At 40.0% G+C, this 27,441-nt stretch overlaps 1 protein-coding gene across 2 annotated transcripts; it reads left to right on the top strand.

Moving 5' to 3' along the window:
• The first annotated feature begins 2,327 nt into the window (after nucleotides 1-2,327).
• On the top strand, nucleotides 2,328-27,426 carry axl (AXL receptor tyrosine kinase). 2 transcript variants are annotated; one of them, XM_085379437.1, is made up of 20 exons: nucleotides 2,328-2,957; nucleotides 6,156-6,366; nucleotides 6,771-6,871; nucleotides 6,962-7,144; nucleotides 10,123-10,203; nucleotides 10,308-10,423; nucleotides 12,196-12,391; nucleotides 16,598-16,737; nucleotides 16,839-16,983; nucleotides 17,150-17,167; nucleotides 17,955-18,084; nucleotides 18,350-18,441; nucleotides 20,217-20,312; nucleotides 20,583-20,660; nucleotides 21,109-21,201; nucleotides 21,627-21,748; nucleotides 22,316-22,425; nucleotides 22,995-23,154; nucleotides 23,781-23,917; nucleotides 24,665-27,426. In XM_085379437.1, the coding sequence occupies exons 1-20, from the start codon at nucleotides 2,795-2,797 to the stop codon at nucleotides 25,110-25,112; spliced, it is 2,820 nt and encodes a 939-aa protein (XP_085235563.1). In that variant the 5' UTR covers nucleotides 2,328-2,794; the 3' UTR covers nucleotides 25,113-27,426. The 2 variants fall into 2 exon arrangements, with proteins under 2 accessions (XP_085235563.1, XP_085235562.1); XM_085379436.1 differs by having other exon boundaries at nucleotides 2,329-2,957; nucleotides 17,147-17,167.
• Nucleotides 27,427-27,441: the final 15 nt, after the last annotated feature.

Raw genomic sequence — 27,441 nt, 5'->3', positions numbered from 1 at the left:
TTGGCCTGGTTTAGTCAACTTTAAAATAAAAACTGACATCAGTACTGATAGAAGGATGTTAATTAAATTGTGCTTTCAAATTATTTGGGAGTGTAGAAAAAAATCATCATATTAAGTATTGAGTATAAAATCTTTTACACTCTATGGCTGAAGTAAACTTTCACCGTCTGCTTTTTGTTGAGTCCGTCTGTCTTCAGTCTGATGGAGTGCAGCTCAATTTGATTTAAATCAGGGGATTGACTCTACTATTTGAGGACATCGCCTTTTCACCCTGTTAAGCTTTTGTGTTGTTTTTGCACTATGTTAGGCATTGCTGCCCTGCTCAAATTAAATGTTTTCCCAATAGGTTTTGTACATTTGGCTGAATCTGAGCTCACACTCTTGTATAGCTCAGATTTATCAGCAAATGCCGGTGTTAGATCCATTGGCAGCTATACTCAAGTCATAACAAAAACACCAATGTGTTTGACCGATGAGGTCAGTTTGGGTCAGGAGCCTAAGCTGACCGCCTTTAAATGATCTTCATTTAGGTTTGTTCAGAGACTTTCTCAGGACTGATTGTTCTTCCATGAATTCAGTTGCAGTTTGAACAAAATCACCAGCAGGGGGCATAAGAGCCTTCAACTTCAGGCAGTCAGTCACTACAGTCTATTTTAATGAATCATCAGGGTTGAGTGGAGCAGTTTGGCTGTCAAGTCTGCAGTAAGGAGAAGGAAAAAGAAGAGGCCCTCAGCTCATTATCCGCACCACCGGGGGGATGTGTAGCTGGGAGAGTAGCAGGAAGGTGTTTCTCATGTCTTCCAGCCAATAGACACTCTTTTTCAAGACAGGTTGTTTTGTTAATAAGCATTTGAGATTATCAGGGATATGAGCTCAGCACTAGCCTACTACTCTGTGAGTAGCTGGGGCCCATACAGTTTGTTTTGCCGGTTAAAGTGTTTTATAACCTAGACCATTCGCTTTTAATTCTGTTAATCCACTTGAGCTTCGTGTAAAGGTCTTTAAATCTTTGGGTCTTGGTGTGTGATGAATCAGATTTTAGCGTGACTTGAACCTAAACACTCCTTGAGTCCTAGACCTGATGCCCCTCCCCCTTTATAGCCAAACATTCACTCCTTCCAGGTCCAACTAGCCACGAAACTTTGTGTTTTGGAGTTGAACACCCCGCTTTCTTATGCAGGACCACCCTCTGCGACCCTCTTCCCTCCCTCCACTCTGTGCTTCTATCAGGGAGCAGTGAGAGCACCATTGCTCAGGCCCCGATTGAAAGGAGAGCATATACAATGGGGTCTTTCTCAGTGGCTCTCTGTCTCCATTAAAAACCCTGGGAACACAACACTGTCCGCAGAGCTACTCTTAAAGGGGCAGTCGGACTGAGTTCTTCGCAACCTGAGTTCCAGCCCATCTCATTGTTTTCAGAGAAGAAGAAAAAAAAACAGAAATATACACAGCAGATCAATTCATTCATGAATGATATGAGAACCCTGCAGGGACTTCTCTCACGCAGCAAGAAGCATTTCCTCTCGCACACACAGAACACACTTCAGACATCGCGATCTGCAACAGTAACTTAGATGTAAATCAAGGAAAGCCGCAGTTATTTAGACTACAGCTGAGAGTGCTTCAAATTGTTATGACTGAATCCGGATTTTCAAACAAATTCCCAGACATCGTGATGGTGACTCTGTTTGTGTAGAATGGAGTAAATGCAAACAAAAATAGTTTGAATATTTTTCTGTAATGCGTTAATGCATTTTTGCTGACATCACGTTTGCTTTTGACTGGTTGGAATAACAAATCGACATGTTCAAATGTTTTAAACAGCAGCAAGATAATGAAGAATTAATAACAAAACCTGCTAAACCTGGATATGGTATTTTAATAGTAGTACTTTTAAACATTTATATGTTTTAATTATTATAAAACAGTATACAGAAAAACAATAGACGTGTATAAGCAATTAACTTTGACAGCGCGATTTAAAAATATATATTTTTCTTAGGAAAAAAAGAAAAACGTTTATTATTAAAAAGGCAGGTCTGTAACATTATGTTTTCTTATTATATGTACATGATGCTGTCATGTTGCACACACTGAAATGCACAGGCTTGTGTTTTAAACAGTGTTTCAAGCGCGAAACGGTTGATTTACGGAGACATTTACAACTTCTGGGCATCCCTGTGTAATTAAAAAGCGAATGGGAGATTGGGCCGAGACAATCAGCATGCCGCAGAGTTTCTCACATCCTTTGAGAAAAGGAGGGAGACTGTGGAGAAGGGGGAGGAGGATGAGGAGGGTGGAAAGAACTTGAGTTGAGGAATTTGAATCGTGTTTGAAAGGGGGAGAGGGATAAGAAAGCCAGGGGAATGTCTGGAGTCGCAGGGAACCTGTAGGCAGGATAGAGACTTTGGACAACCGGCTGCAGGAAAGACTGGTTTAAAAATATGCTCTTGATCGCTAGAAATAGACTCTCGTTTGGACAGGAAAAGTTTAGAGCGTCGTTTGCTGTGCGCTTTTTCATGGTAGATGAAAGTTTTTGATGGAGACAGCCCTGCTCCGTTTGAAACCAACCAAAGCAACAGGATAAGGGAAACTCAAGAGTTTGTGGCAATTCAGAGACTTTTTTTTAACTGCATGTTTCATAAAACGGGGAACTGAAACGCTCGGATTCGCTTTGTTTGGGTCTTGATTTGTGGATACTCAACATTTTCAGCACCTGCCAAGTCAGAGAAATTTTTTCTTTTTCTTTAGAGCAAAACGTAACTTTGAATCTCTGAGCTGCTGCGATGCGGTAATGGAGTCTGGTGATGTTTCCAGGATGACTCTTCTCCTCATGAAGCTCTTTTTCCGAGGTCATTTGTTTTCGAGAGAAAATATGAATTTGTCTAAATGGTCGTTTGTGATTCTCACCGTCATGTTTTCGGTTTGGATACCAACATCTGCAGATTCGCTGACAGGTAAGGTTTAACTGAAACGGGGCGCTTTTTTATTTACCCAATATGCCTGTTAGTTGTGTGCAGGGGGAAACATCGTAAAGAGCAATTAGCACAGTCAGCTCTCTGCCTCGTTAACTCAATTTGTTTTTGGCTAACCACAGCTGCAGGGGCGTTCAACATCTGGCCAACATAAAAAAGTTATCAAAAGCAAGTAAAGGATTGATATTATTGTATACTATTATTATATTATAATACAATCAAAGTAAGTGAAGGGGAGTTTTACCTGACAGGTAACAACCAGTAACACTAACTGCTCAAGGGCAATGTTTCTGAAATCAGGTGATCAATGTTTATTCATGCTGGGAGTTCAAGCGAACAAGATTTGGAATTTGATAGATGTACTGAAACAAGTGAAAGGTGGGCATTTAATGTAAACATCTTGAGACATGGGTGAATCATAATCAGCAAAGAGAATGTTTGCTGAACGCCAAAGATGAAAGCTGAAAGCCAAATTTCTGCTTTCTTAAGAAAATAGTCTTTCTACACTATACAGAATCATTTCAAAAGTATGTTAATTATCTTTTAAAACAAACTTTACTGACTGTTTGGGAACTTTCAATTGCACCCAGTTGATGAAAACAGTATCCCTACATGGACGTCCACCTGTCAGCTTATGTGTTTTGACAATTGCGGTCACTCTGTCTCTTGGGCAGCTGCCCTAAGTATATGTATGACTAGCAGGCAGGGAGATTACGAGACACCGATGTGAAGAATGGAGAATTTTATTCGGATGTCTCAGTTCCTATTTGGATGTGAGGATCTGAAGGATGAGGAGGGGTTCAGGGGGCCAAATGCTTTGGTTTGTGAGTCAGAGCTTGTCTGACTCAGACTCCAATCCAATGATGGATGGGGTACGAGGGCAAGAGTAGAGAGTTTGGAGGGGAGGTGGCAAAATGTATAGTGATGAATGGCATGAAAAGGAGAAAGGGCAAAGGCGCGGCAGTGAATGGATTCCACACTGTTAAAAATGCAGGAGGATAAAGCAGGGAGGGAGAGGAGGATAAATGCTTAAGACTGTGTCAGACATTTTTGGTATGTGCACAACCAATGACATTTAACATCTGAGCATTCTCACAGAGTGGAGAGTAGGAGTAGAGGCAGGGTGGAAAGAAAAGATCAGGGAAAAAGTGGGGGACCTGAAGGGAATTCGGGGAACAATAGGGAGGCGATGAAGTAGTTAGGCACCAATGAATCAGTGGAGACAGGCCACACACAAACAGAGACACACAGTTTGTCTGTAGCCTCCCCTCTCTGTCTGTCTGCAATCTTGTAAAATGTTTACAAGGTTATTATTATATGAATTCAGCAAAAAAAAAAAAAGATACAGAGAGAGAAAATGAGGCTTTTTTGGTTCAATGCACTGGAGGGGGAGGAGGACAAAGCCAGGGTCATGTAGAATATTGAAAGAGCTCAGCCAAGCTTAAAAAATAAAGGGATGAATGACTTTTAATGCCAGAAAACACACAGAGACAAAGAGGTGGGGAAGCACACACTCTGTCAAGACATGTTATAGTTAAGAGTAAAATAAGTACTGCAAAAAGGTGCATTTTAAATCTGTTTTTGGTTGTTGAATTATGGCCATTTATGTGTTATAGTGAAATGGGTCTTTGGGGTCTTTGTAAAGGGTCAAAGGTTGAAAGGTGACCATGAAATAGACGAGGAGGGCGTGTTGACAAGCTTGAGAAAATCGTGCTTTTTCATTCTTGCTCTGAAAACCAAGTTTGCTCATCCTCAAATGATTTATGTTTTCTTTATCTACAAGGAGTTGCCTTGGCTTGGTTGGTTGAGTGGATGCTTTGCATTTTTATGTGATACTGCGAAAAAAAGAAAAGAATTCTTGTATCACAAATCTGTGCACATCTTATGTGCGCTTGCCAGTTTGATGGTTTAAAGAAAATCTGGGTTTTTAAGTTACGTATTCTAATTCATTATCATTGAAAGTTTCAGAAGGTAAAAAGAAAGAATGATCCTCCGTTTTCAACATTTTTCTGACATCAGACATCTATAGGCTGCAGGTCTGTGAATACTGTTATGAAGAAGCTGTGATTATAATTACGTTTAGTTTGTGTTGGGCTCTCAGTTCTCAGACATTGTTTAAGCAACATAGGCAACCTTCCTCTAACAAGAAGCCTTTGTCTCAGTATCAGTGCTGCCCTTCTCAGGTCAGCCTCACTATCAGTAGGAGCACGAGATAACCAGAGTCTTTCAAAAGCTCGGGTTATCATATCCTGGCAACTGCAAAAGTAAGTCTGTCACAAGCAATAAATATTTATCAGACAGAATCAAGTGAAGACTTTAGTGCTGGACATATTAGCTGATTGATTAATAGGACAACAGCAATTCTGTTTATGATTTAATGTTCCAGACATTTATTAAACCAAAATTTGCTACTTGCTGTGGATTGTGGAGATTTACTACTTTTCTGTGTTTTGTGTCACTGTGATTTAAATATCTTTGGGTTTTGAATTGTTGTTTGGACTATTTCACCTTAATCTATGGGAGTTTGTCTTAGGCATTTTCTTTATTTTTGTTTTATATTGGATAGATGACATGATTAATGTAGTTAATCTAATTATGTGAATTAAACTACTGAAAGGTGTCATGCGCATGCATGCAGAACAATCACAGTTGAGTCAGGACCACTTTAGCCCAAAAAAAGAGTGAACCTTTCATTTCTAGTAATGACTGTTTGTGGTAGAAAAATTATGTCCTATGAAAGAAACAGCAAGACAAACATGTACAGCTCAAAGCAAGCATCAACAAAGTGACAACATACGTCACATTAAGGTCAAGCAGAAGATGAAATGAAGGCACTGGGGGTCACGGTGGGTTGCAAAGCAGCTTGCAGGAGCAGGACATGGTGTTGCCTGTATGATATCTGCCTGAAGAATGCACAGAAGGGTACCATCTGAGCCAGCAGTAGGTTTTTTGGGCTGGACTGAGATCAGCTGTTATCAGTTGATGTAACAAGACTGCAGACAAAGCTAAACATTGTCTGAAGTAATGCTACGCTCAGTTTGTAGCTGCACAGATTCTATAGAAAAGAGAAGAGTGGGAAATCTTGTTCTTTAAAGATACGTTTTCAGTTGCAGTTGGACTGCAAAAAATTTGCATTTGAAAAATGCTAACCTCTTCTTCTGCTTCTTTCCTCTCTCAAAGATTTGGAGTTTGTAAAGAGTCCCACTACTGTCATCTCTTCACTGGGCAAACCTGTTACATTGCAGTGCAAATTGAATGGTAAAGGGAGTGAGGACGTGGAGTCCCCTGATGTGATCTGGCTGAAAGATGGTGTGCCACTGGAGCATGCAGAAAATAATCAGTACCAAGTTCTCACTGGCAGCAACAGTAGGACTATCATAAGCACACTGAGGTAGGATGCAGTTTTGGCTGCTAACATGTGGAAGTTTCTTTTCGTTTTAAGATTTAAGGATTATGTATTGTGAAGCAGTCACACCTGGTCTAAAAATGTGTTTATTTCCTGTTCTTCCACCCCGTCTTGTTTCTAGCTCAAACAGGGCTGTTGCTGGATTATGTCACCATGTTGACTTCCACTCTCAGTAGAGAACCAGAGAAATCAATTCTCAAAGAAATTATGCAATCCAAGGAAAATCACATTTGTCTAATCTGCTGTAACTTGAAATATTTTATTCAGGCTTGACTGAATGTTAAATTTAGAAAGAAAGTAAACATCAGCTCCCTGTATTACCAGTTTGCTTTGACATTTTTTGCTCTTTACAAAACCTTTGAAAATATTCCTCTTTATATACATAACAGAATTGAGAAAGTCCAGCTCCCTGACATGGGCTACTACAAATGTGCTGTTCGATCAGGAAGCAATGAGACCTTTTCTGATGAGGGTGGTATTCAGCTGGAAGGTGAGTTATTAAACAACCACAGCTACAGAAGTCTATAGATTTGGATTGTTTAAAGGAGTGGAGACCCTGACTCAGCTAAGTCTTTCTCAGGCCTTCCTCATTTTTCTTTGGAGCCCTACCACATGACTGTCGTGGCGAATGTCTCCTTCAGCCTTCACTGTGCAGCCCACGGGCCTCCTGAACCAGTCAGGGTCATCTGGCTACAGGATGGCCATCCTCTGAATGTTTTGACGGATCTAGTGGCCCTCTCACCCTCAACCCTCAACCTCACAGGTATCATGTTTTACTCAGTCAAGCACAACAGCCTAGTTAGTCCAGTTTAAACAAACAGATTTCTCAAATCCTCATTTTGCACTGACAGTGAAATGGACAGGAGAAAATAAAAACAATAACGAATGATCAAGTTAAAAAAAGTTTTTTAAAAAAACGAAAGAAAAAAATTCTCCCCAAACTTGACATGTTGGCAAGAGAAGTGGGTCCTCACATTTTAAAAACTGAGAAGATTAATTACTTAAATGATTAATGAGTTACAAATGCTAATTTCTGCAGGTAAAAAAAATAATATGCAAATTAAATATTAGACGAGTAAAAAGTCCTTCAAGAAGTTGTGGTTCAGAGTTGAGTTTTTGAATCTAATCTATTTAGACTGGTTATAATGACCTTCTTCAAAAACTGTATAGCAACTATCTCCTGTGTTTGAAAGACTTTCAAATCCTCCTTTCATGGCCAAAACAATACTACCAAATAACCACCCTCCCCAGAGAGAGCCAGGCTGGCACATTGCCAGTGAATCCATTGAGGACATGCCTTGTGGTTTTGTGGGTAAAAAGGAGCAGCAAGCACAGAAAGGACAATTGGGAAATTGGGAGATGGAAAATTGATGTGCAGAGGACATAAGGAGATAAAAGAAAGAAGGAGATAAAGGAGGGGGATTCTGTTGCTGCTTGAATGCAAACTACAGATGCCTGCCAGCTAGCCTACCAGTGGTAGGCTGAAAAACAGAGGAGGCTGAGTCAGAAGGAAAAAGGGAGGAGTAAGGAGCGGTTGAAGTTCAGTTGAAGGCTCTGGTTTGACTCATCGGAGCAGGCTTCATGGTGTTGACTAGGACCCGATTGATGGTAACCTACACTCACAACTCTGGTATGGACAGCTGGCCTGGCAGACCACAGATCCAAACCAAGGCAAACACAAATAATCTTTCAAGGAGCCCATAAAGAAAAATGGAATGAAGAACATTCCAACCAGCAAGAAACCAAGAGCCATACATGTGTGGCTTCATGATTTGAGAAGTCCTCATAAACTGTTCTTCTTTTTCTTTTTTTATTGTGTCTTGGGCAAAAAAAATCTATTCATCAAAATAAATTTATGTTGCATATTTATGTTGCATAATGCATATACTATTATATATTGTACATATATTTATTAGTTTCAGATGTAGCCATTCTTGTATTTTGCTTGTTTACATTATTGTATTTTGCACAACTCTGTTGCTTGTGAAGCTCGCACACAAGAATTTCACTCAGATGTGCTGTACCAATGTACCTGCACATGTGATGTGACAATAAAAGTGATTTGATTTGATTTTGATTTGGTTTACTCCCCTGCTAAAGTCAACGCTTTCAACTTCATTATCAGTTTCATTTCTCCTTCAGTTCTAAACCATTTTGGTTATTCATGAACCATTAAAGTATTCACAATCCCAGTTCCTTTTAAGAAAGTTGAGAAATCTAACACTATTACTTTGTTCACAGAAAATGTTAGTCTAGCAAAAAAAAAAGTACCAAAGCCACGCACTGCCTTTCCCAGCTGACACTGTTGGTCAATACTGCACGGATCATGAGGTTCTTCCTAGTAACAGATAATGACATTTCCAGCTGTTAAAGGATGTTGTTTTGTGGTTTTCTGATGAGGAAGGAAGGAGACACGAGCAAGTGGCGCAATCTGGCTTGATGAGCAGTTCACTGTCGCACACAGCCAGTGGTCAGCTCACGCTCCCCTCCCTCCTTTTCCCCTCTCACAACCCCTCACTACAGCCAGCGAGGATCGTACCCCCTGTTCTTTTTCCGGCCACGGCACAATGGGGGCATGGTGCCGTCGGCGCAGGACAAACACACTGCATGATTCTGTCACTCTCAGCTTGTGGCTTATTGACAATGTTGGGGTGTTAGATAACAGTGATAAACTTGAATGTCACATGTTTCACTGTCTGTCTGTGTGTGTAGGCCTGTGTTTCATTACAAAATGCTCAATGTGTGAGCACGCTGTGAGTCACTTTGTCAGAGGACTCATTCTCTGCTGAATGTCAGTGTGTCATACTTGTTTTCCCCCTTCACGGGAGCCCCAGCTCCTCTTGAAGGCAGCAGCTCAGCATATTACACCTAGACTTCAGCTAGGCTGCACTCTTTGTTCTCCAGCCTACAAAGCAAAAAGCATTTGCAACTCCTGAAACTTTTGCTTTATCATGAAGCTGCAGTTTTGAAAAACCAAACCTCAAATTACGTCAAATAGCAGTTAAAACCAAAATGGGTTTTTTTGATGATCTTGTGGAAAATAATATTGGTTATAGTAGCCAATTGAGAAAAAAATTATTTAATCAAAACTACATCCAAGTCCTAAAAATATTATGATTTATACCAGAATAAGCACATTTTTGATGCCTTTCAACCTGAATATCAGCAAATCTCCACCTACGCTTTATATGGCTTTTTATTGGCTTGATCAAACTTAATATTATAGTAACTGATATTCTATCATTGAAATTCATACTACACTTTTTTTATCCTGCTCTTTCTTCCTCTCTTTTATTTGTGTTAGTACACAGCTTTGGTCAGCTCTCGTTGCTTAAACATGTGCAACAAGTAAACCTGAATTCTGCATGTATTTACTCACATTAAGATTCATTGTTCACAATGGAATAAAGTTAATTTCTTGAAATGTTTAGATAAGGTATAAACGTTTAACACTGTCTTGTCTTGCCAAAGCTGAAGCAGCTGCACATTTTTTCACTTTTTTACACCACAAATCAAAATGTAAAATCTGTAAGTCTTTCCTGGATTAACGACCATTACACTCTCAGGAAGAAGCACCCTACTACCTAATACTACTGACAAACAGAGGATGTTACTGAATGGGAACTTTTACCCTCGTGCTATTCTCACTCTAGTTATATTTTTCTCACATTGACATCACATGCAACTCAGCATACTGAAGTGTTTCCTCCTCACACCTGGATGTTTCATTTCTCTGTCCAGGCCTGAACAGGACCAGCACCTTCTCTTGTGAGGCCCAGAACCGTAAGGGTGTGGCCAGCTCCCGATCTGGTACCATCACTGGTAGGTGTCAGCCCATGAAAGCAGTGTCACTTCAGCCATTGCTAGTTTATCTGCATATAATTATGTTTACATCTTTAATTTTGGGGGTTGTTTTTGTTGTTTAGTTCTCCCCAACAAACCTCAGGATGTGAGAGCTGTAGAGATCACTCAGTCCGCACTTCATTTATCGTGGGAACCTGGTTTCGGAGGTACTTACCAGATAGTCAACTGTTCTGTTCAGGTGAGAAAAACTAGACGTAAATGTGGGAGATGTGAATAGCACAACTAGCTCAGAACCCTAGCTGGAATAACCACAGCAGCTGTTTGTTGTTTCTACCTGTTAACAATTGATCGTTGACTCCTCTGTTTGCTAATTCTCGAGCCTTTTGCTAGCCTAGTTTTAAAGAAAAGAGATTTTGCTTTTCTTTTCTTGCCATAACTCATCCTCTACCCCTCCCTGCTTTATTCATGTACCAGTGGGTCATGTTTCACTCTGGGAAAGTGGCCTCTTGGACTTATATAGGGCCGCTCCCTCCCTCTCTTTCTTTCTGTAAGTGTCTCTCTGCCACTATCATGCTTTGAGGCCGTTATAGCTCATAGCTGAGAGGAGGAAAATTTTCTCCTGGAGAAGGGAACACTGCAGCACCACCCCTAAACGTCTGGTTCTAATAAAGCTGCCCCTCATACCTCTTGATACTATTGCCCCCTCCCTTCCTCCATCTCTCTCTAACCCCTTTACCCTTGTAGGGGAAAAAGAAAAGGGGCCTACTTCAGGAGAATGGGGCAAAAAGCTGAATTTAACGGTTGTTTGTGTAGTGAAGAGAAACATGAAAAGGCAGTGGTTTAGAGAGGTGAAAGAAGGGAAGAAAGAAGGAAAGAAAGGCGTGGAGAAAGTTGTTAAAAGAAAATAGGAAAGGTCAGTGACAGCAGGTATTGTGGGTCTGAGCCATACAAGGGGGAATGCATGCTGGAGTGTGACTCAGGGCTGAGTTGTACTATTCGATTAAACACACTTGTTTTGCAGGCTGGACGGTGATTCATCGAGCTTTTACAAACCCACACACATTCATACAGTTCTCCTCATTCATGCAACTGAAGACATCCTCAGATGTCTAACTCATGCCATAAGGAAAAAGACTTAAGCTTCCTATAGCACATGACCTCTGACTGCTCATGGTGTTTTTTTTGCTAATTCTCTAGTTCAGAGCCTTTTGCTAGCCTAGTTTTAAATTAAAGAGATTTTGCTTTGCTTTTCTTGCCATAACTCATCCTCTACCCATTCCTGCTTTATATGGTAAAACAGTACACATCAGCACCTGCTACAAACATATGTTTGTGTGGCTGCTCATTTTTAGGCATATTATTTATAATGTTTTTAACTCCACCTGTGAACTCCACCCATCTCAAACAAGTTTGTTGATAATGAACAATGCTGCAGAACAATGGCCTAGACCAGCAACTTTAATGTGGTTATAAAATTGCTGCAAAGAAGCTTTTGTTTTCTAGTGTTCCTCTTTAAATGTGTTTACCATAAAGACTTTGCAGAGACAGCAGGTTTCTGCCTGTGATGTCTGGTTGGCGGGTTCTGCTTTTAGTCTACCTTGCTGAGTTTGGCTTTTGTTCAGAGCAGCAAAGGAACATTTTACAGCATTGTTAAAAATTAACACTTAATGACCCCACCACCAGCAGCAGCAACAAATAATAGCTTAAGAAACTGCAGAAAAGAATTCAGTTTTTTCCATTTTGTCTGCACAACCAATTCGCCTGTCTGTGAAGAAATTTAAATAAACAAGCAAAGCACAGAGATGCATACAGAAATTCCTTGATTTGTTAAAGAGATTGGCATGGCTCAAAGGGATTTTCTATTTTCTCCTTATATCGTTTTCAGTCATTGTTTGGACTCAAAAACAGCACATCATCTTCTTGTTTGCACGTAAACCAGTAAATCTGATTATTAGGAACCACTGTTTACAAAGTATACAAAGTATAATGTTTATCATCTTAATGTTCCAGGCCAAACATTCAGGAGAGTCCATCATAGCAGGCCCACATCAGCTGATCCATAATCAGACTGTGTCCATGCCACGATCCTCACACATCATCAAAGACCTGGAGCCTCACACCCTCTATGCTGTCAGAGTGGCCTGCCATAGCAGCCAAGGCCCATCTGATTGGTCTCCCTGGGTGGAGCTACGTACCAAAGAAGGAGGTTAGTTTTGCAGAGTTGTTTGTTTTCACCAAGGATGTCTTGTCCGGATGTGCGCATCTTTTTATGTCGCTGTGTGTGAGATTATTTCTTCATAAGTATTTCAAGGTCAAGGCTCTGTGAACTGTAACCAGACCAGGACAGAATCTACACAGTAACAAAAACACCACTGAGTTGCTTTTTATGGTGTTTTTGTTCTGTAGTAAGGGTCATTTTTCTATAAGTGCATTTCAAACAAATGCCAGCGGGATACTTTTACTGCTAAATGTGCAAGTATATGCTAACAGAATGATGTCCTCAGTCACACTGAACATGTGTTAGTGTTGTTTTCTCAGCTAAGCCTATTCAATGGGACTAAAACAGTAATAATAAAGATGATGGCTTCACAGGGCCTAGCTGTTCTGTTCCAGGATGACAAAGTAGATTAAAGCCCAAATCATAGTTCTGGAACTCTGACTTAAGCCTAATTCACTTGTTAGGTCTGCATATCTGATACTATGTTATGTTTAAGATGTAGTTAATATACTCCAGCTGTGTTTCATTGCTGTCTTATGCTTTGGGCATGAGTCACTTTGACTGTTTTCTGTCTTGTCTAGAATTCAAGCTGGCAAAAGTTCAGTGTTTTAGCCCCACGACCCCTTTTTTCTGGATCTATTTTAAGGTGGATGTAATTCCCTGCAGAGTCTTTTGAATTATTTTCAACTTGGATCATTATAAGTCAAGACTTATTCTGAATTCTGATAACATGAAGTTAGGGAATTAGTTTACAGTGCACCATTAGTCATAATATTCCTTACTGTGCCCCTTTTCCTTAGTCTGTGTTTATGAAGGTTACCAGATGTGAGTGACTGTACCCTTGTGAACCCAGCTTTAAATATAAACTCTTGAAGTAGAAGGCTGACTGGCGCTGAGGGACAGAAAAGGCTGTGATGGAGAAAAGGAAGGTAGATGCTAAATTCTCCTGAAAGGCTTCAGTTAGGATTGCTGCACTCTGTCCAAACTCTAATGCTAGCCTGTGTTTGAGTTTAGACTGAGGTGGGATTTTCCATGCCAGCTCATGCTTTCTGTATCCCTGGATAAATAGGAATGGAGAGAGGAGACATGCCACAGGAGCAGTGATTGGGGGTTTCCATGAGGGAAGCTGCTTGTAATCTGTAAACACAGTATTTCTCATTTTCTCATAAATGGAAGACGCAAAAGGGAAGCAGTCCTTGAACAAGCAGAATTTTCAGTTCTTTTTTTGAGCTAAAGCAATCTTCATTTCATTTTACAGGGAAAAAAATGACAACATATGAAACATAACATTTAGCTTTTGAGAAAAATAGTTCAGGAGGCATTAAGGGTAAACTGAGTTAGAGAACAATAGAGAGAGTTTGGCTGTTTACAGCACACCAATATTTTCCACATTTTCCATGTGCTTCATTGCTGAAGTCTCTGACAAACTCCCACAAGGTTTTTCTCTTGAGCCTGAAGCCTTCTGTAGCTTTCTGCCTCCTTAAATCCTTCATAAATTGTGCATGTATGCTGAACTCTCTCTCCCTTTATGTCTCGTGTTCTTCATCTGGTTCCTCCAGATGAACTGGGCTTGCTTTTATTCATTTATCTTTCAGCCAGTGTTTTCTACGTCATCCAACAAACATTGCTGAGGATGTGATTTCCTGCACCCCCGAACAAGCTGAACAAGTTTTTCTGAATCCAGTTTTTCAGCTTGACTCCTTCATCTTTCATTCCACCCCCCCTTTTTTTAACCTCAGTTGACTTATGATTTTCCTTTCCAGAACACAGAGCGAGGCACTGTGGGAAAAAGGGAAAAAGTGGTGGTGGTGGTGAGAGTAGGGAAGGACTGGATGGAAGAGCAGAAAAAAAATGGGAGAAGCGGGTGCTTTGAGAAAACACTCATCTAGCTATTTTCCCAGTCTACTTTTTTCCCAGGAGGACGAGGGGGTAGGGCTGGTCAGAGGGAGAGGAAGCGAGTCGACCCATGTCACCCCGCTAATCCTAACGCTGCGATGAGATGAGATTTTACATTTATTGCGTTTCTTTACATACCACAAGTCTATTTTATTTGTCTGAAAAGAACCCCAGAATAAAAAAAAAATCACAAACACACAGACAGAATAAACAAAGAATCAGTTATTAAGAAACTAAATGGCTGTTAATGGAGTCCTGATTCTCTGTACACACCTTGCATAACGTCAGTCTGTACCCCCAAAGAGATGTAATAAACAGTCACAGAACAGCCCGATTCACTGTCCCAATGGAAGTGAGTCATGATGACATACCCCAATGTGCACACGTGTCACGTTTAATCCTGCTTAATACTATTGCCAACAAAAATGCATTCTCAAGCATTAAATGACTCTTTTTCCCAGACAGACAGCAGTCGGTTGTGCTGTTAAATTGAAAGAAGGTGGATGGCCTTAAAAGTTAAGACATTTTTGATGACACTAACATTTGTGTTGCACATGTTTCCTGTGTAGAGCTTTCCTAGTTCTCATGCATGGGAACCAGTCAGTTTCTGGCTTAAGGATGACCTTTTTCCATACATATGTTCAACCACATAAAGGGCCTACAGCCTGTAAGAATGGAAAAAAGAATAAAGAATGAGGAAAGAGTCACATCCCTGCTTTCAAACAACTTTTCAAAATCTTCCAAATCTGATCATTTGACACTTTCTTCACCCCAACAGGATGTGAAACACTAAGTCTGCTGTGGATTCAAATCTGAACCTTTGCTGTAGTGAACTAATTGTGGCTCAAGAGTTTCTTTCTCAATCTCTTGCCAAGTCAGGGCTTACTTTTCATTCTTTCAGAAGAATAAAAAACACGAGGCATTTTTGAAAAAGCACAAATAAACATCTCATTTCCTTTTTTGAAGTTTGCAAATCTAATTATTTTTGTCCAAGGGAAACTCTTTTTTTTTTTTTTTTTAATCTTACATTTTACATCAACATGTCTGTTCACTTGAACTCGCCACTCCATGAACAAAGAACGGCATTAAAACAGGGCGAGCAATGAAGGAGAAGAAAACTTGGAGAGAAGATGATGGAATTATGTTGGATAGAAGTCAGGGAAAGAGAGAAAATGAGAAGGAGAGTAAAAGAGTATGGGCAACAAAGAGGTGGAGAACGCAGAGAGAGAAAGTCCGACAGATGATTAAGCAAATGCGGAGCCGAACTGCTGGAACAAACTTGACTTAGAGTTTGCTTTTGTTGCCGCTGGCAGGAAGAATAAGGACCACATGTGGAAACAATCACCCGCCAAACGCTTCCTGATAACATCATCCATAGGGCTGGGCTGTGTTTCCCAAACGCACGGTGACTTAGCTCATGCGTGGGTGTGTGTGGGTGTCCAGCTTGTTTGTGTGACTTTGGGAGCATACCAAGAGTGAGAAGCAAACACAAAGTAAGCTTTAAACACTAACACAGGAAATAAGCCTTCACTTCTTCTTATTGAAAGTTTTCTTGGTTTTCTGTCCTAAACAGTGCATCAGTCACATATGCGCACACACACACACTAGACACACAGTGCATAAATTCCTCACACTATTTCTAGCATGTTATTCAGCTAGATTTTCTCTCCAGTGGGTATTTTGGTAGCCAGATGCCTTTTTTCCCCTCTCTTCTCCCAAATGCCAAAAACAAAGCCAGATAAATATGAATAAAACAATAACAGGAATGGCCAACAGAAAAGGAACTGTGTGAAGTGAAGTAGACACAGGACTTTACTGAACCATAATGACAAAGAAAGACCCGAGCAGCTTCTGAACTTGACTAATCACCCCTGTCTGCGGTGCCCTCAGATGCCTTTTTGTCCTAATAAAGCCAAATTCTCCACATTCTTTGACATCTTCTCCCTCCAGCTGCTAGAGTTATCCACACCCTAGAGGCTCTAAGCTGTCAAAACAACACATGCCTGGCTAACTCCAGTCCGCCTGACACAGGCCACTTAGCACACAGTTAAAGTACTGATGGTACACTTACAATAATTATAAATAAAAATTGTTTTGATTGTTTCCATGAGTCATTACAAATTGTGTGAAAGACACAAGTTAAGTGGACGGGTGCTCCCAGATGCACTGATTAATTCCACCTACCAGTGGGCAAGGTAACACAGAGGGATAAACAGGAAAACTGAGCAATCCTAGTCTGCAGGAGGGAGAGAGAAAACTGAGATGCTTCAGAGCTTCGTTGTTGTTTTTCTTTTTCAGTGCCTGAAAATCCACCAGCTAATGTGACTGCTAAGTTAAATGGGACGGAGGTACTAGTAATGTGGGAGCAGCCATCAGGAAAACTAAATGGGCAGCTGCAGGGTTACATGGTGGAGTACAGCACACCTGCTACTCAGCAGGTGAGGAACACATTCACAGTCAACAAAGTTGCTAAATTTACAAATGCATGGAGAAAATGTCCATTTTTCTTAATAATGACAGACCGATTTTTTTCTTTCAGGTTGTCGTCAATACCGGATTGGGCACTGAGTTCGCAATCAATCTGTCTGTCCCCCTGTCCAATGTCTCTTTCCGAGTGTGTGCCTATACAGGGGCGGGTCAAGGACCCTGGGCACCCATTCAGACTCTGACACTCAACGTTCCTGGTGAGTAACAAAATCGTAATTCATTGCAACAGGTGTGATTAACGTATTATTCTTATAAAGCAATGATTTCGTTTGATGAAATTGTGGTTGCTAAAATATACTTGATATGATCTGTTTTAAAAAAGTCAAAATATTAACACGTGCTCTCTATTTTTTACACCAGCAGAAATGGGTGAATTTAGAGGTGAGCAATGACTGGATTTATGTACACATACAAACATTCTTCTGTCACCTCTCTGAGTAGCACACAATGACAGTGATAGTGGAAGTGAGCTCATGTTTCTTTCTCCATAACTGGACTACTTCTTCTTAGTCTGTTTCACTGTGTATTTTGAGAAAAAAGGGAACGAAGAGAAAAAAAAAGAGAAGATGATCTCACAGAGAAGGGAAAGGGGAAGAGGGGTATGGGGCTGAATGAGGAGAAGAATCATAAATATTTATAACTGGCAGGAGCAGTGAGAATCTCTGTTTGCTTTGTCTAACAGAGCTAGACAGACAGTTCAAACAACAAAATGGCAAATGAAAGGAGAAAAACAAGCAAGCAAAGTTGTGGAGGATGAGTATGAAAAGAAAGAGAAGTTGTAAACACTGGGTAGAGTTTGTGAGTGTTCAGCAGTAGATTGTGGCAGTGACTGGAGAGTAAATTTCAGTGTGGGAAATGGCACAGCAAAGTATTTCTAGAGTGAAGAAAATGACTATATTTTTAGGAAAAGAAGGACTTTTTGATTTAGCTTAAAGAGTCTGCTTTATCACTTTCTTCACTTGATTCATACCATTATTCCCAACAATTCAGCATGTATATTTTAGCATGCTTTTTGTCATCTAGCTAATATAACTTACACAAATCATGTCTTCTTTCTTCTTTGATAAAATAACTTAATTACTGCTTTAAACTCCTAAATCCCCACTCCAAATTACAAGACCTACACTACTAAACGCTCATCTGTCTCCATCCACACCCTTTCCTTCAGGTCCATCATCGCCCCCAGCCTTTTCCTGGCACTGGTTTTATGTGGTGATGGCCATTACCGGTGCTGTGTCCATAGCTGTGTTCCTGGCTGTTTACGTGGCCAAGCTGCGGCGCAAGGAGACGCGCTTTGGGTGCGTAGGGTGTTACTGCTCCTTGTGGCTGGAAGGGAGGGACTCAGTGACTGTGCCAAACCAAAAAGTTTCAATTTTTTCTGGGTCTCAGCCCGCTTGCCTCACTTGCACACTTCTAAAGCATTTATATAAAGCAATAACATTTGTTTTGAAAGACTAAAAATAGCTTCGTGAAATGTAGCCCAAATCCATCTTTTCACTTTTGTTCACTGGTGTGACCTGACTTTGTGTTTTGCTCTGTTTCTTGTGATGTATCCTTTCACAGAGAGGCGTTTGAACCCATGATGGAGAGTGGAGAGCTGGTGGTCAGGTACCGTGCTCGCCGCTCGTACAGCCGTAGGACTACAGAAGCAACATGTGAGTTCCTCTGTAGTCTGCCATGTTTGGCAGAAAGCTGATACTCTGTATTTGCATCCAGCTGTCCTTTTGGCAGAAATAGGTACTCTTTATTAACAGCATGCCCAAACATGCCCTTAAAGAAAGAGACATAACAGGAACCAGCAGTTCTGTGGAAGAAAAGCGTCACACAATTACAGCTCTATTCTCATTATTTCAAAGCAAGAAAAACATCTTTAGTTTGTTTTGGTTGATCAAAGCCAGAAATGCTCTGACAGGTAATTCATTTCCCACAGTAATAATAGCCCTGGAGAGTTCATTCAGCTGACATACACCATAGCAACAGTGAGCATTTTATATTACATAAGACAGTCTTTTAATAGGCCTATTAATTAGATGTGCAGGAAATGTAGTAATGAAGTTATGGCCTGTGCAATGAAGCATGAACATCAAAATTAAACTAGACTCTTCAGATAAGCAAATTAAAGTTAAATTTAATTTGATACTGGAGATGTTAAAAACAAGTTAAAATAACCGCTCCACATTTCCAAATTGGGAAAAGGCATGTGGTGTTGGGAAATAAAGTAACAGTGCCATTTAACTCAAACTGGTAGCATCATAGAAGCAGTAGTTTGTGTGCTTTCCCCAGCCAGCAGTCCCTGAGAGTCCTCGTGATTTGATATACCTGTCTTGCCATTGTAACCAGTACACACAGTATTTTAGTCCTCGTGGTCAAGTCTCAGCTTGCAATAGCTGCAAAGAGGCCAGGAGTAAGATAAAACTGCAGGGAAAAGAGAGAAAAAAACTATTCAGTGAGTAAAATAAGAGGGGCCAAGATACAGAGATGAAGAGATATTATAGACTCAGAGTGAATGAAGAAAGTTGCACTGGGTAAAAGGGAAAGGATCAGATTGGAGAGATTTAGACAGAATTAAAGCTGTGGACACTGACCGGTAATTTCAGCCAGTTCTCAGAGTGGAGTCAAACCCCGAAGCTCTAGATGTTAGAAGCCTTGGCTAATAGCTGGTCACGCCAGCATGTGTTGGAACATGCCTGAAGACCGAGTAGATTGTTGTCCCATGCATGACAGATTGATGGTGTAGCAGCAGCTGGAGGGGATCTCTGAGCATGTTGTAGCCTTGTCACATCCTGGCCCAGATGTGAAAACAGAGCTAAAATGTGTAGCGCAGTCAGCTTACCACTATTGCTCAATGACAGCCAGCTGTGGAGTGAGTATTTAAACCAGCCTAATCCTCTGACCTCGTGTCCCTCAACCCAACCTGGTCTCTGCAGGATCACATAGACTTATAGAAAAGGGTAATAAACAAAACTGGGGTCACATATTCCCAACAGAGCTTTTTAAAGAATATTGCACTTTTTTGCATTGTAATTGAAGCATTTTTACTTTCAGTATGTTATATTATTTATTAGGTCCTGGTAACATTTTGATTCACTTTTAATGGTTTTGTTTTGTCTTTTAGACATAAAACTATGTTAGACTTGCAACAAACACATGTACCTGAAAAAGTGCATAAAAAAGATAATGTACTATCTGAATGCAACTTCAAATAATGTTACTAACAAACTGATTAAAATTGGAAAGACTAATGCTCATTTTGGGGGAGTTTTACAAGTAAACACTTTGTTTTTGGCTTAGTGTCATGCATTGCGGTTTTGGGAAAGCTAGCGAGGCTGTTTGGCAAACTCAGGCTGTTATTCTCTCATTTCTGTGTTGTTAATTAAATTGCTTCAGGCAGCTAAGCAGCATTAAAATTCTTTTTCTCCCCTTTCTTCAGTGAACAGCTTGGGCATCAGCGACGAGCTGAAGCAGAAGCTCCAAGATGTGATGGTGGACAGACATAAATTAACCCTGGGAAAGACCTTGGGAGAAGGTAGTGCTCGATGTTTTGTTGTTTTTTTAATATACATATATTTAATCACAGGCTTTGTTAACACTTCTTTATCAAAATTGGTACATGTTCATAGACTTGTCTGCCATAGCACCAATGCAGGTTTCTACTTATCTCCTGTCAGACAAATATGTTATATATTTGTATAGTAAAGCGGTTTGCTGTTTAATAGCTGTATAAACTGTTTACAGTTGAGAAATGAATGAGTGGCAATTTTCAATTGCTTTTTAAACTACGTTTTTCTGTCTTCAGGGGAGTTTGGCTCTGTGATGGAAGGGCTGCTGACTCAAGAAGAGTTTGTTCTCAAAGTCGCTGTCAAGACTATGAAAAGTGAGTAGACAGTAAAAGTACTCAGCAATCTCTACAATGAATCCCTTCATCTCTGGAACACAGGGCATTTGATAAGCAGCCTCTTAGGTCAAAAATTTACAAGTGTTCAGGGCAAAAATCTCAGTTTTCATCAGAAAACGGACAAAGTCAGCTTTTAGAAAATATTGGCAGAAGAGAAAGTTTTACCCCATATAATTTTTTTTAGATATTTTTTTTCAAAACTAAATTATGGAGGGACTCTAGTTGAAAAATTTAAACAACTTCAGTGGTTAAAAATGCTGACATGTATAAATTCACAGTTAAATAAATCCAGGGAGTCAAAAGGCCTTCTCAAATAGTTTATTTCTTATTCTTGCAAACTGTCAACCTTTTGGTTTTAGTGCCATGCATTACCTACTGAGTAACATATGGGTGATGTGGCTTCACCTCTGTACCTTTTTCTCCCCAGTTGCTATATGCACACGCTCAGAGATGGAAGATTTTCTCCGAGAGGCTGCCTGCATGAAAGAGTTCGACCACCCCAATGTCATGAGGCTCCTTGGTGAGTTGGCATTTTTGCTGCTTGGCATGTCAAAAGTTGGCAATTTTGAATTGCAAAAGGTTGTGTTTTTTCTAATTTACACTTAATGACACATAGCCATTTAGGTTTTGAAATTTCTGTCTGCATCCAACTGAAAACGCTGGAGGCATTTGTTGCTCAATGCAGCTGTTTTTTTAGGACGATCCAGAAAACTCACAGAGAAATGTTAGCGATATACTGTGTATTCTGTGTAAGAGCCAAAGAAAACAAATCCTTTGTGTTGTAGTTATTGTGTGTTGTTTCTTCATAGATGTAGACACTTATTTAAATACACAGTCAAGACTTTGGGGATTAAAAGTAAAATGACGTTAATTTCTGAATAGACAGAACAGGCATGAAGTCTCTGTGCATACTAAGCTCTTTTTGTGTTTTGTTTTTTTTAATAGGTGTGTGTCTACAGACTGTGGAGAGTGAAGGATATCCCTCCCCTGTGGTCATTCTGCCGTATATGAAACATGGAGATCTGCACAGTTATCTGCTATACTCAAGGCTGGGAGACTGTCCTGTGGTTAGTCTGATTACAGCAAACAAATGCACAAAATCAGCAACAGACATGCACACTCACAGTCACCTATGCATATGCACACATACAGTCCCACACAGTTTAACAGCTTAATAAGTTCACATGTCTGTCAGCTAAATGGGTTCCAAAGTTCAACAGAGATTCAAAGATCTCTTAAACAAGTCTCCACCCATACTTTTTCCGGCAACACGTAGAGTCAGAGATTATGGAAACACAAGTCTTTATTTGAAGTGTTACGTATTAATACTTATTTTGGTTTTGGTTTTTTAAACTGACTTACGCAGTAAGTCCCTGAAGAGCGAAGTTGGGTAACACAAGCCTAATCAAAACAAGATCCATACACAGTATTGAAACACCCATGCACAGTTTCCAAGAACACAGTGGAGCTGAACTCTATTGTTTCCACATGAGGAGTATCTGGAGCAAAGGAGTGCTCCATTCAGACTTGAAACACGATGGGCTCTGGTGCCCTCTATTGCACAGAAAGTACACATCAGCTTTGTTAGACAAAGAACAAAAACAAAACTTATTTCTCTCTGTATTATCCTGCAGTACCTCCCATCTCAAATGCTGGTTAAGTTCATGACCGATATTGCCAGGGGAATGGAATACCTCAGCAACAAGAACTTCATCCACAGAGACCTCGCTGCCCGCAACTGCATGTAAGCACAATCTCTGCTTCTGCATTTTGCTCTTTCACTTCCTGTGGGTGTTCTCGTTTGCTCTTTCTCTTTCCTTTTTTTTTATCCAACATACAATGGTTGGAGAAGATCTCGGTAAAGAAGTAAAGCAAGAACTACAGACTTTGCTTAATATTAAACATGACTATTAGATGTCAGTTTTAGGCATTAGTCTCTTTTTTGCTAGAATAAAAGACTAATGATGCAAGCAAGCCTTGCCATCCACACTTTTAAGCTTAAATTTCAAAACTTATATTCTAACTACTGATTTTACCTACTGTTCTGATTTTATCTACTGTTTTTTTTAATCAATTTTAAATAATGCATTTTATTGTTTTTGTTTTTTAATGTCTCGGTAAAGCACTTTGAATCACCTTGTTGTTGAATTGTGCTATATAAATAAACTTGCCTTGCCAGTTTATGAGTGGTACAAAACAAATGTTTTGGATGTTAAACCTAAATAAGACTGTCGATATGTAGATACTGTTCAATATATATAGGACCAACACAAGTGTAATAACTCTAGCTCGTGTCTAAATGCCCTTTCGCAGGCTGAATGAGAATATGAATGTATGTGTGGCTGACTTTGGCCTCTCCAAGAAGATCTACAATGGAGACTACTACAGACAGGGCAGGATCTCCAAGATGCCTGTAAAATGGATCGCCATTGAAAGCTTAGCTGACCGCGTCTACACCACAAAGAGTGATGTGGTAAGTTCATCTTCTGTGTGTTTGTTACTGTGTGCCCTACAATACAGAGCAAAGGCTTTCAGTATTAGAGAGGCTTGGGAACAAAAATACCCCTTCTCAAACAGTTAACAATGTGTTTTGGGAATTAAAGCTGTATAGTCAAATTTTTTTAGAAGACCTGAAGTACTCAGAAACAAGTACTTTATACATTGCTTAAGCATACCAGCTGGTCATGAAGACAAAATTATTTACCAAAATATCTGTAAATGTCAGTATAAATATGCATAAATATGTCCTGACCAACATCTGTGAGTGATATCAACTTTAGCAGCTGGTAAGCTAATGACATATACAGTATTTTTAAGGGCCTAAGTGTCCATGCACATGTGCAGTTGTGTTTATACAGTGCAGCACTTAAAATGATCTGCATTCTTTAGTGCTTGTTCATAAAGCAGGATGTCCAAAAATCCAAGACAAACATGACTGTGATATTTTTCCATAGCCAGTGTTTGACCAGTGTAGACTCATGTTTCACTAATGTGTGACAAGGTGTGTAAAGTCTACAGGAATTCATGCTAAACCCTTCCTCGCCCTCTCTCTCTTTATTTCCCTGTACGCCTCTCCATCTTTCTCTTGCTCCCTCTTAGTGGTCATTTGGAGTCACCATGTGGGAAATCGCCACTCGGGGTCAGACGCCATACCCTGGGGTCGAAAATAGTGAGATTTATGATTATTTGAGACAAGGAAACCGTCTCAAGCAGCCTCCAGACTGTCTGGACAGCATGTGAGTATCCTTGATAAAAAACACTTTGCTGATAATGAAATCTTTTCCCTTTTCATTTCACTAGCTGGGCCCACGTCCTCATTTTAGGTTTGAGAGCGTTTTAGTAGGTAAAAGTGAATGTTTTGACATGAATTGAGCTGCGGTTTGGGGAAGGCCTCGAAGGGGCCTGGCAGATCCCCATGCACTACATAGAAATGAAGAAGTTAAAGAATTGAGAACAAGGAGGGAGGGAGGGTGGGGCACGTGAACGAGAATGAACAGCTTACAGAACTGGGGGAACCTATATAGATGACAACCGGAAGGAGCGTGTTTGGAGGCGTGGTCCCGCTCCAGAAATTCCGATACATAATCTCCAATAGAAGTACCCTGTTTCCATAACTCAACCAAGGCTACACGCTTAAAGACTTCTCCAGTCTTTCTGCTTTTACAGCAGTCACACTGACATTATACATAATTGCACAGAAAACTGAAGTGAGGAAAAAAGAGGATTTTAAACACAGAATGTATTAAAATATAAACCAAAATTTAACATGAGCCAAACGGACCTTTTAAGATCAAGTGGGAAATATAGAGCTTATTATTAGAAATTATCCGATATTTAAAAGTATTGTCCAGGAAAATAAATTACATAGAAATGCAGAACTGCTTATTTCTATAAAAACATTTGGTCACCATGGGATATTAAATGTCACTGTTCACTGTTATCATGCAGTACATTCTCCACTAACATTCTTTTGTCTCCTCCAGCTATTCCCTGATGTTCTCCTGCTGGCTGCTGAGCCCAAAAGATCGTCCATCATTCGAGTCACTGCGCTGTGAGCTCGAAAAAGCCCTTGAGGATCTGCCAGACCCACAAGATCCAGATGAGATTCTATACGTGAACATGGACGAGTCCTCCATGGAGCTCGGAGCCGTTGGTGGTCGTGACCCCACTGGACGCTCATCCCCTCTCTGCTTGAAAGGCCTGGAGTCTGTGACCACAGTGGAGGTCCACCACCCCAACCGTTATGTCCTCTGTCCACAGCACGAAACCAACCGAACCCTTTCTGACTCCATGGAGAGCCTGGACATGCCAGTATCATCCTCCACAGCCACATTGCCTCTACAGTCATCATGCCACTCCACTCCCAATCGCACTCCAACTGTTGAGCTGCTCGAGGACAGGAATGGATCCAAGAAAATGCCCTGGCAGTGACAGACTCACTGCCTAAAAATGACAAGACTGGTCACTGCCAAAGTGTGCTATCCCAGTTCAAGTACAAAGAACATAATCCAGCCCGTCGCTGATTCCTTCTAACAGCAAGAAGAAACCTTATGTGGCTCTCTATATATAGTTTGCACAGACGTACTCATAAACAAGCAGCCAAATTCATTCCAAGGACGTGAAGGACTGATATTTTATTTTCAACCCCTTTCTTATAAGATGACGGGTTGAAAAAACGCCTTATAAGCCAACCTTGTCTTATGAAGTTTTATTACACTATCCAGAGCCAAGTGAGTGTAAAATTACATTTGCTGTAGCAGCTGGGTACACCCTTACCAATAAGAGGGTGAAGAGGTGTACATTACATGTTACAATGCCACACACACTGCAGCAGAATCAGTGAAATGAATTCCCTTTTGCTTTAGCCGTAACACACCATTTCTGTTTAACTACCTGAATGCAAAAGAGTAATTAAGCTAAAAAAAACAAAATAAATAAACCTCTTGGTAAAACCAGCTCAGACACTGCCAGACTAAACCCAAAAGCTTGAACTTTACAGTGAGTCAGCACTTGTATGGAGGACCTGTCACACCCAAGGAAACATTTTTTGAAGCAGAAAGTCCACTCATTCTTGGAACAAAGAACCAGCAGAGCCTGTTTTACACAAGGTGAATTATCTGATCAGAAAACTTGTTGTTTTTAAGGTTATGTTAATACCTACAGTAAGAAAGTTTATGAAGAGGTTCAGAATGCCTTGCTTGATTGCCTTAACTGAACCCTATTTTTCATTATCTTACAAATTGTCAAAAGTGTCAAAATATGAACTTCATGGAGGAGGTTGTGCATGATGCTCAACCTCCACCATGGAGTGCAACCAACAGTTGCACAGTGTTGGCTGCACTCCATCTAAGGATTTATTCCCAATATACATCTTTAAAAAAAATTAAAAATAAATTGCAAATAAAAGTAAAGGTACTTCATTAAAAAACATAGTAATAATACAGGATTTGCATCGGAGCCCGGTGTGCCGCTGTAACACATTCTTGTATCTTCCCCAGGGTTTTTACTGTTGGTTGTGCATCAAGTACACTGAGCGATTCATAGTGTGAACAAAGCAAGTCTTTCCTCACTGACAGTTGTTACATGTGCATGTCCTGATTCACGTATGTATATATCTTTGCTATAACTCAGGAATCTGAGGATTTTCTAGAGGGACAGACGTACTAGTCAAATCAGGAGGACAGAGATGATTCAAGGTACAGGTGGATGGATGTAAGAAACGAATCCATTATCCATGACAATTGATGGGATAAACTCTTTACCTTTACTTTTTTATGTCAAGCACAGTGTTATTACACTTTTTTTAAAATGCTGATTTTTGTATTTCTACAACTTGCACTAATGTTTTTGTATCTGTGTGTGTTTATAATGTGTGTATCCTTTTTGTTTGGGGTTTTTTGTTGTATTTCAGTTATTTCCTATTCTTAGTAGCAGAAAACAAACCTGAGAGAACATGACACATTTGCAGTATTTTCTGTTGATGGGAAGAGTCTGGGAGACTGGAAAACATCACTAACCTCGTCATGTGACATCATCCTGCCACTTGTTTGGCGCTGTACATAGCAGAATCCAAGAGAAAGACACAGCAGTATGCACTTATTTTTTATGTATTTGCATTAGTTTATAATTTTGTCATTGGAATGGCCTTGACAATAATCTGGCACACATTTCAGGATGAGAAAAAATGTCAGTGAGGCGCTGTGTTTCTTAGTTGTATACATCAAAGGTACTTGTATATAAAATAGTATGTTATACTAGTAGCATTATGGAAATTTCTTGTTAAAAGTGTACATTTCTTGTAATAGCTTTGGTACTGTAGACTCAGTGGGAGTACCACATTGTTTCTGATCCACAAACAGTGGTGCTGAGGCTGAGGTACTGGTTTAAATTTCCATGTTCAGATGCTATACCACTTTGAATGCACATATGTCTCCTGTTTTATATCTGTGTCTTTGGAGTATTTTGGTCCAAAAATGAGCTTCCAACTGTATTCCAGCAAAAACTGAAACTCCATCTTACATTCAAAGCCTTAAATTTCATGATTTTACCAAGTGCCTTCACAGAGCCAGTATTTTGCATTACAGTGCATGTGTGTGTCGACTGCGATTTTTCCTGTTGTGTTTTTTTGAATTGGGAGAAAATTGTACTATAACTGCCTTATATTGACACTGTAATGAATTGTAAACAAATTTTTATACAGTATATACACTATTTTGCATAAGAAATAAATCAGTTAATTCATGAATGATTCATGATTTAT

This window comes from Rhamphochromis longiceps, linkage group LG14 (genome assembly GCF_057381845.1).
Source record: "Rhamphochromis longiceps isolate RC_006_pf linkage group LG14, R_longiceps_female_GT1.1, whole genome shotgun sequence".
Taxonomy (NCBI): Eukaryota; Metazoa; Chordata; class Actinopteri; order Cichliformes; family Cichlidae; genus Rhamphochromis; species Rhamphochromis longiceps.
Note: the sequence above shows the minus strand (reverse complement) of the source record. Positions and strands in the feature narration are given on the sequence as shown.